Below are 9,118 nucleotides of genomic sequence, written 5' to 3' on the forward strand. Positions count from 1 at the left end.
TTGTCATATATGACCTTTATTACGTTGAAATATGTTCTCTCTATACCTGCTTTGTTGAGTTTTTATTATAAATGGGTATTGAATTTTGTCAGCTGCTCTTTTTGCATCTATTGAGATGATCATGCGATTTTTATCCTTCATTTTGTCAATGTAGTGTATCACACTGACTTACTTGTGGATGTTGAACCATCCTTGCATCCCTGGAATAAATCCCACTTGATCATGGTGTATGAACCTTTTAATGTATTGTTGAATTCAGTTTGCTAATATTTTGATGAACATTTTTGGATCTCTGTTTATCAAGGATACTGGCTTGTAATTTTCTTTTTTTTGTGGTGTCCTTGTCTGGTTTTGGTATCCGACAAATAAACATACCTGCAGCTGCTATCTAGATCCAGCAGTTGTTAACATTTTTATATATTTGCCTTTCTCTTTTTTGTAAACCACCTCCAAAATATTTCATCAACATTTCTAAAAACTAAGAATGTTCTTCTGTATTACCAACCCAACAAAATAGCAGTTCTCAAATATTATTTAATATTTAGTCTGTTTCAAAGTTTAGTTTTTATGAAGAGTTTGGGAGCTAGAATATGTTTGAGCATGTTTGCTGTGGATGGTTGTAGCTGGTGGAAGGCATTATAGTTGTATTAAATAACCTTTCGTAGTGGGCCTGTGAGAGCCCACTGAATACATAGGGGTCACTGGTGACTTCTAATTTAGTTTCCTAAGCTTCTATTATTTTGTCCTTTTGAATTTTTTAAACCAAATACTGTCACTCTCAGTGAGTAGGTGTCCTTGGGTCCTGCAGTGACCTTTCATTTACTTATTCAGCAGTTAATAATAATATGTAACATGTTAACCATTTACCGTGTGTTAAACATTGTACCTAGAATGCGTTAACTTAAACCTCACAGAATTACTATACTATAGTTCTCATTACTATCATTTACATTTAAAAAGTGAAATGGGGGGCTTCTGGGTGGCTTAGTCATTAGGTCATGATCCCGGGGTCCTGGGATCGAGCCCCGCATCGGGCTCCCTGCTCAGCAGGAAGCCTGCTTCTCCCTCTCCTACTCCCCCTGCTTGTGTTCCCTCTCTCACTGTCTCTCTCTGTCAAATAAATAAATAAAATCTTTAAAAAAAACAAAAAATGAGAAGTAAAATTGGCCGGGGAACAGCGAGGTTAAGACGGGTCACACCGCTGATCCAAGTGAGTGGCAGAACTGGGTTTTGATCTCGGGTCGTCTTGACAGCACCACGATGCCCAAAATGTGCTGGGCTCTGTGCTAGTGGGGAGGAGTCTTGTCCTCTAACGCACAAGTGACCAGAAAAAGAAGCAGTCCAGAGGTGTGCTAGGATAGGGCCAGGGCCATGCAGAGAGCTAGGGGAGGGCCCCAACCGAGTCACAAGGCTGCCAGGGGTCAGGTAAGATATTGGGTGCGTAGGTGGGTTGGGACCTGCATGCGTGAGTCCCGGAGGCAAGAGCGAGCTGCGTCTGCCTGGGCCTGGAGCAGAGACACAGTCATAGAGGTGGTCCATCCTGGATAGTAGGTGTCCGGGTCTTGCCCCTATGGGAGTCACTGTAGGGCAGGGGACTTGACCCCCTGGTCCTCGGCCTCTCAGGGAGCTGCTGCAGCAGGTCACCAGGGCATGCTTCCAGAAGTGACTTCCCTGCTTTGTATGAGGTCAGAGATGCAGTCCCCAGGATCCTCACTTAGAGAAGTGATTTATGAGTTGGAACATTTACCCACAGAGTAAATTTGCCCCAAATCCAGTGACTGTAAGCGGTCTTGAGAAGGTTGTGCCGTGCAGGCGACAGAGACAGTCTCTGAAAGGTAAGGCAGCAGCCTTGCGTCTGTGTATTCAGGCCTCGTGGTTTATTTATTTCTGTGTTCCCACGGTTGCATTTTAAAGTTTAGCTGCATATTTTATTTTCACAGCTTTTACATATTGCCTCTTAAATCCTTCCCCATCTTCGCTATAATGCATTTTTTACGTTATGAATATACACTTCTGTTTTCTTAAAAACATTTTATCTTTACCTACTTTTTTATAAACACGATTAAATTACCTTTTACGAAATGCCATCTCTAAAAACGTAGAAGGCATTTTTAAAGAGTAGCTTCAAACTGTTCTCTCTAGAGAAACATGCACACACAGTGAGCGATCCATTGGAAATCTATTTTAAAACCCTAATCAGCAAGCCGTTGTATGCATAAACAATTAAATTACTTGCCAGACAAGTTCCCAATTGCCGCCGCGGACAAAGTTTGTGATACAGTGACAACAGAACCGGTTCATCATGGACAAACTGTGTTCAGGTGGGGCCGTGCGTTGTCGTGGGTCGGCTAAAACACATCCGTGTGTCTGCTGTCCCGCCACGTCCCCCCCGCATCCGTGTTCCTGCTGCTGGAACCCCGGGCGCTCTGGGCTGCATGAAGAGCTAACATTTATTCACACATTTTATAACACTAGTTATCTTTAGGTTAGCGTGTTATTGTAGGAAAAGTTGGAACAGCAAATCCCATGTGGTGCGTGCTCGTCCGTCTGGGAGAGTAAAAGGCCGCTCAGGACGAGAGCGCATCTGGCCAGAGCAGAGCGGTCTGACGCTTTGTCCCGCGGCGGCGGCGCGTGACCCGCTCCCCACTGGGGACCGAGATGGGTGTGGAGAGACCGGTGAGACCGTCCAGGCTCAGGGGCGCTGGTGGGTGGTGGTTTTGGTCTCGAAGCTAGTGGTGCTGGAGGGCTGCCGGCGGCTCCGCGGGCCTCCTCCCTGGGCCGCCTCTGGTGCGTTTTTAAGGTGAGAGTTCTGATGACAGCATTCCTGTTCTTTTTTGGAACAGGAGTGATGACCCTGTCTTACATAGCAGTTTTTGCCTGTAGCTAAAAAGAATATCACAAAGATCTGTTGATTGGGCTGCGGACGAAGGAGGGCCAGTGGCTGGGAACCACTTTCCCACTGTGGCTTTAAAGGTTCGCAAGAAACTTCGTTAGGGGACCGTGGGCGTCAGGAAGGGGCCACTTGGTGGAGCTTTTTCACGTGGAGCCCGTTTTGTTGATGTTGTGATTTCCTTACGATAGTGGTGTTTGGGGCTTAAATAGTTAGTACTGTTAGAGCATTTTGTCCATTTCTACATTGATCTGTTTTCCCCTTGGTAATATCTCTAGGTTCTTGAAAACGGCGCCCCACGCCGCTCTGCCCGGCATTCACAGCGGGGCTTCGTTTTGAAAGATGGGGGTGGGCAGAGAAGAAGTGGAAAACGAGAGAGAAAGAGGAGCCTGTTTGCGGATGGCGGGGGCGCTCTTAACGGCCTTCCTTGAGAAGCCGCCTGCAAATTGCAGGGCCCCGTTGGCCTTGGGGAAAGCTTTTCAGCTGGTTTTGGAGGAAGCCCGAGGAAGAACACTGTATTCTCTGGCGTTTGGGTTCTTGACGGAAGGTGCCCAGGCCTGGGCTGGGGTCAGGGGCGTGGGGGAGGCGGACACTCGAGTCCAGGCTGTGAGGAGGAACGTGGATTTCTCAGCCAGCCAACATGGCAGCGGCCTGCAGTGTGCAGAGGACTGAGGACCCCCCTGGAAAGAACGAGAAGTGCAGCCGCATCCCCTTGGCCCGGCAGCCTAGCTGCTGGATGCTCTGGTGGCCTGGGACCGCCTGAGCCACTTCCTCCCGTCCCCGCTGTGGTGGCCAAGCTGCGGGCACCCCTGCTCCCCCCCTTTGCAGCTCACCGGAGCCCGTGGGCTGCAGGGCAGGGCGCCGTCTGGTGTTACATGTGGGCCCGGACCGGGCAGGTGTTTACTGTGTACGGACGTGTGCAGGGATCTGGGGGCGCTCCGAGGACAGGCTCCGCAGGGGCTTCCCTGACGCTAGGCTCCTGAGAGATGAGGAGAGGAGCCTGGGCCGTGAGGGTCGCCCCCTGAGACCCACCTGGCTGGTTAATGGGGGACCAGGGCTCCTAACGGTGCATCACTCCGTGCTAGCGCTGGGGTGGAGACCCCCGACCTGCCACACCGCATCCTTGGAGCTGCCCCGCAGCTTGGGAAGCATTTGACTTTCACGACCCCTGGGGGTGCTGAACACGCAGTAGCAAAGAAGGAGGGTATAAACCGGCCACAGGGCATGCATTGGTGATGGTTTGAACAAGTCTTCTCACTTGAAAAATCCACTTTTATTTCCAGGTGCATTTGTGAGTTGCCTCTGTGGTCCTGAACTGGTTGAGCACGGGTACTCCGTGAACCTCGTCTTTGTGGCTGTTTGGTCCCCTAGAATTGGAGAACTGTCTGACTTTAATACTCTTCATCAACCAACTGAGAGGTCTGGTGGACTTTGTAAAATTATTTCAGAGCCGCCAGTTTCCAGTTTTTTTCCTTCATAAAATTATTTCTTTATGATTCTTTAAACTCCTAAGAACTTTATGTCCAGATTAGATCATTGAGCTAAATATGAATAGTATGTTTCATTCATACTTTTGCATAGTATTTCACATTCATCATTTTGAGGGGATGAAATAAATCCTGGGATAGAAGGGGATGCATGCAAATCATTTGCAGTATAACCCATAAGTAATGTACAACATACACAACCATCCAAAACTTGTGCCAAGACCAAAGCGGCCTGAAAAGATGATTTAAATTAGCTTAAATCATCATTAAGAGGTGTTCTTGTTAACCCAATTTGTCCATTTTTATGGGGAGTTTTTATTTATATACTTTATTGGAGTCCTTGATTTTTGGAGGCTCTCTCTCGGCAGGAGGAACTCTGTGCACCTGTTAGCATCAAGAGTAAAGATTACCTGTGTGCCCCTCTCCTTTCTGCCTCTTTCCAGACTTGGCTGCTCTCACTGCATTGGTTTCTTTAGGTGCCTGGGAACCCCGCTAGCACGGGGCTTTATCAAAAGATGTTTCAGAATACATAATTTTAAGTAAGATTTCTTCTAACAGTCTGTGGGAGGAGGTGTTTGGAGAAAGCAGGAGGTGTGTTGTCTGTCCAGAGGGCATCTATCACGATGGCTTCTGCACCCCTGCCTCCAAGTGGAGGACAGGCCGTGCCATGCGCCAGAATCCCTCCTGGTGGGCAGGTTCCCCTGCGCGCTTCACTTCCCTGTCCTCTTGTCAGTACTCTTTTCTGTGTCCGCTCTGGTGAAGCCGTGTCGGGCCAGACGACCAGAGCAGACAAGGAGTCGCCGCCCAGGGTCTTTTGGGAGAGAACCTTTCATTTGTGAGCAAAAAGTGTGTATTAGTACATTGGTACAAAATCTGAAACCTATAGCTTCTTCATGTTTTGTAAATTTTATAATACGGGTTCTTAGTGTGTATGAGGTTGTGAGTTTGTAAAAACATGGCATCCTTTATATATGTCATGGCTATTTTTAAAGAAAATCTGCCCATCTGGGTGCCTCTCGGTGCAAGTCTGGAGCCCCCCTCCCATCTGCGGCCCCGTAGGGAGACCCTCAGAATCCTGTCTCAATTACTTCAGCTTGGAGGTGAGAAGGATAAACAGACCGTGTCCCAGGGGAGTTGTGGGGCCGCCTTGCCTCCCTTTCTAACCCATCAGAATGCTATTCTGAAAGATGCCCTATCTCTCTCCCATTCTTTCTAATTGGCTCACTGTTTTGTTTATTCTACTTATCACAAGTCAGATGGAAATTCCTGTTTTTACTGCAGATAATTGCTTTTTGGTGTGTGCTGTCTTGGGCCCGTTTGGCGGCTTGCAGGCATTCGGGTTGGCTTCCCTGCCATGTGGCTGGTTGCCCGCATGTGCCAGGCACGGCGCTGGGCACCTCCCTTGTCTGGTTTGTCTTTGCCTGTGCACAGGGTGCCAGAAACAGCCGGACACCTGGAGGAGTGGCTCTGACAGGGCCTGGAAGGTGTGACAGCTGCTGTCACCAGGGAGAGGCATACCCAGCCTCCCTGGAAATGCACTGTGGGGATGAGACCTGTGCAGAAGGGTGGGGGGTGACGCGTGACGCCTGGGGTCCAGAGGGTTTTCTGCACTGGGGCTGGGACTTAGCCCTACAACCGGATCCTAGGGGGCCTTTTGGGGATTGGGGTGGGGTGGTGGTGCGGGAGCGAAAGGACGGGATGGGCCTGGGTTGGGGCTTTTCTAAGAGGCAGTGGTTCCATGGCCCTGTGCACCTCGAGGTGGTGTCAGCTGGGGCCGCCGTGCTGGCCGTCGGTCCCGAGCAGCCGGCTCCAGGCATAGACCTTGCATGAGCTCGGGGTCAGTCGCCTGCGCTCTTCGCTGAAGACTTGTTTCCCTGGCATCTCAACACAGGGCACATTTGTCAACTGCCTTTGCGGCTCACTTGGCCCGGGCACGAGCTGTGCCTCTCTGTCCCTTACCAGCCTCTCCCTGGCCCTTTCTCCTTGTTCCTGATCCCCACCCGCTCTTCTGGTCTGTGGCCTGTATTTTTCACACTCCACAACTTCACTCACCTCAGACTGTCCTTAAAGATTTGGTATCTTTTTGAGAAAAATTACTCTAGCGTACAATCATGTAAGGTTATTTGTTTTAATGATTGAGCACACAATTATCAATAACTGTTTAAATATTGATCTCTTAGAGGAAAGCAGCTGCTAGTACATCTACTTGAATTTGTGTTGGCGTCTCCTTTGATGTGGACTGGCCTGCTGTTTTTCAGGAGCGTGCCCGTCGCTCCCCGTGGAGGTTGCTGGTTCCCTGCGGATGTGGGAAACCTCGTTCCTAAGATCTCCATGTCTTTTCTGTTTCAGGTGCTCTCTGCCGTCTGCCATGCTTTCCAGGTAGGAGATGCCGGTTGTCCTGGCAGGTGCGTCCGTGCAGCTGGGAAGCAGAAGCCTCTGAAGATGGAGAGATAAGACGTTGTCAGGCAGGCCTGTGCGACAGAAAGCCGTGCCCGCCCCGGCCAGGGAGCCCTGGTCCTGGAGATGGATCGCAACCGAGAGGCCGAGGTGGAGCTGAGAAGGGGCCCGAGCCCCAGCAGGGCAAGCAGGAGCCCCGAGGCGGACGGAGACAAGGCCATGAGCCACAGCTGCTGCATCTGTGGCAAGAGCTTTCCCTTCCAGAGCTCCCTGTCCCAGCACATGCGCAAGCACACGGGGGAGAAGCCCTACAAATGTCCCTACTGTGACCACAGGGCTTCCCAGAAGGGCAACCTGAAGATCCACATTCGCAGCCACCGCACCGGCACTCTGATCCAGGGCCACGAGCCGGAGGCTGGTGAGATGCGCGTGTCCGAGGGCCTGGACGGCTGCACCAGCCCCACCAAGAGCACGTCCGCCTGCAACAGGATCCTCAACGGGGCCACCCAGGTGGACAACAGCAAGATCCTGCTGAGGAGCAGCAAGAAGGAGGCCGAGGGGGCTGCCTGCGCCCCAGAGGAGGGCAAGGCTGCAGCCCAGTGTTCCTTCTGCAAGTGCAAGTTTGAGCGCAAGAAGGACCTGGAGCAGCACGTGCACCAGGCCCACAAGCCGTTCCGCTGTAGGCTGTGCCGCTACGTGACGCTGCGGGAGGAGTCCCTGCTGAGCCACGTCGAGAAGGACCACATCACTGCGCAGGTGCCCGGCGGGGCTGAGGCCTGCGTGGAGAACGGCAAGCCGGAGCTGACCCCCGGGGAGTTTCCCTGCGAGGTCTGCGGCCAGGCCTTCAGCCAGACCTGGTTCCTGAAGGCTCACATGAAGAAGCACAGAGGCTCCTTCGACCACGGCTGCCACATCTGTGGCCGAAGATTCAAAGAGCCGTGGTTCCTCAAAAACCACATGAAGGCGCACGGCCCCAAGACGGGGAGCAAGAACAAGCCCAAGAGTGAGCTGGACCCCATCGCCACCATCAACAACGTGGTGCAGGAGGAGATGATCGTGGCTGGCCTGTCCCTCTACGAAGTCTGCACCAAGTGTGGGAACCTGTTTACAAACCTGGACAGCTTGAACGCGCACAACGCCGTCCACCGCAGGGTGGAAGCCGGCCGGACGCGGGCCCTGGCCGGGGAGGGCGCGGTGCAGGGCAGCCCCCCGGACTCCCAGCAGCTCTTCCTTCAGTGCCTCAACCTGCGGCCCGCGGTGGCCAGTGCGCCCGCCCACGGGCAGGCGGGGCGGCGTGTGGCCGAGCTGGACCCAGTCAACAGCTACCAGGCCTGGCAGCTGGCCACGCGGGGCAAGGTGGCCGAGCCGGCTGAGTACCTCAAGTACGGGGCGTGGGACGAGGCGCTGGCCGGGGACGTGGCCTTCGACAAGGAGCGGCGCGAGTACATCCTGGTGAGCCAGGAGAAGCGCAAGCGCGAGCCGGAGCCCGGCGCTCAGGGGCCCCCGCGCAAGCGGGCGGGCGCGCCCGGGGACCCCGTGCCTGGACCCCTGGACCCCAGGCCGGCCGCACGGCCCAGCCGCCGCGCTGCCGCCCCTGCTGGCCACGGCAAGTCCTCCGAGTGCTTCGAGTGCGGCAAGATCTTCCGCACCTACCACCAGATGGTGCTGCACTCCCGGGTGCACCGCCGTGCGCGCCGAGACCGTGACGGCCCCGGGGATCGGGGGCCCCGTGCGCGCTGTGGCTCGCTCAGCGAGGGCGACTCGGCCTCGCAGCCCAGCAGCCCGGGCTCGGCCTGTGGTGCCGCCGCTGACTCCCCAGGCTCGGGCCTGGCAGACGAGGCTGCGGAGGAGAGCGGAGAGGACAGTGCAGCCGACCCTGCACCAGGTGAGCGTGCGCCTGGGCAGCTGGGCTCAGAGAGTGAGGGCCAGAGAGCTCTGTACCTGGGTGACCCGTGCCCAGGTAGTCCCGGCTCCGTAGCCCTGCACCCAGCTGATCCCCTGTCCGGATATCCCAGAGCCCAGGTATCCAGGTAACGCAGGTAGCTCTGTGCCCGTGAGGCCTTCCCGAAGTATCCCTGAGCCAGGGAGGTCCAGTGCCCAGGTAACACATGCCTAGATAGTCCAGGCTCAGGTGGCCCACTGACCCGGTAGCCCTCAGCCCAGGAGGTCCAGGCCCAGGTAGTCACGGCTCAGCCCTGCGCCCTAGGGGCCTGGTTTGCAGACCCAGGCAGTCCCAGACCCAGGTAGACCCTACATCCAGGTAACCCTGTGCCTGGATAGCTCTTGCCTGTGTATCACTGGCCCAGGTAGACCCTGCATCCAGGTGACCCTGTGCCTGGATAGC

At 53.9% G+C, this 9,118-nt stretch overlaps 1 protein-coding gene across 1 annotated transcript in view; it reads left to right on the forward strand.

Moving 5' to 3' along the window:
• Positions 1–6,809: 6,809 nt before the first annotated feature.
• ZNF516 (zinc finger protein 516) overlaps positions 6,810–9,118 on the forward strand; it is a 68,112-nt gene continuing 65,803 nt past the window's right edge. Inside the window, 1 exon segment of the mRNA XM_032422946.1 lies at positions 6,810–8,659. Coding sequence (XP_032278837.1) covers positions 6,901–8,659 — 1,759 coding nt within the window. The 5' untranslated portion in view covers positions 6,810–6,900.

Source organism: Phoca vitulina, unplaced genomic scaffold, assembly GCF_004348235.1.
Source record: "Phoca vitulina isolate PV1807 unplaced genomic scaffold, GSC_HSeal_1.0 scaffold27, whole genome shotgun sequence".
Lineage (NCBI taxonomy): Eukaryota > Metazoa > Chordata > Mammalia > Carnivora > Phocidae > Phoca > Phoca vitulina.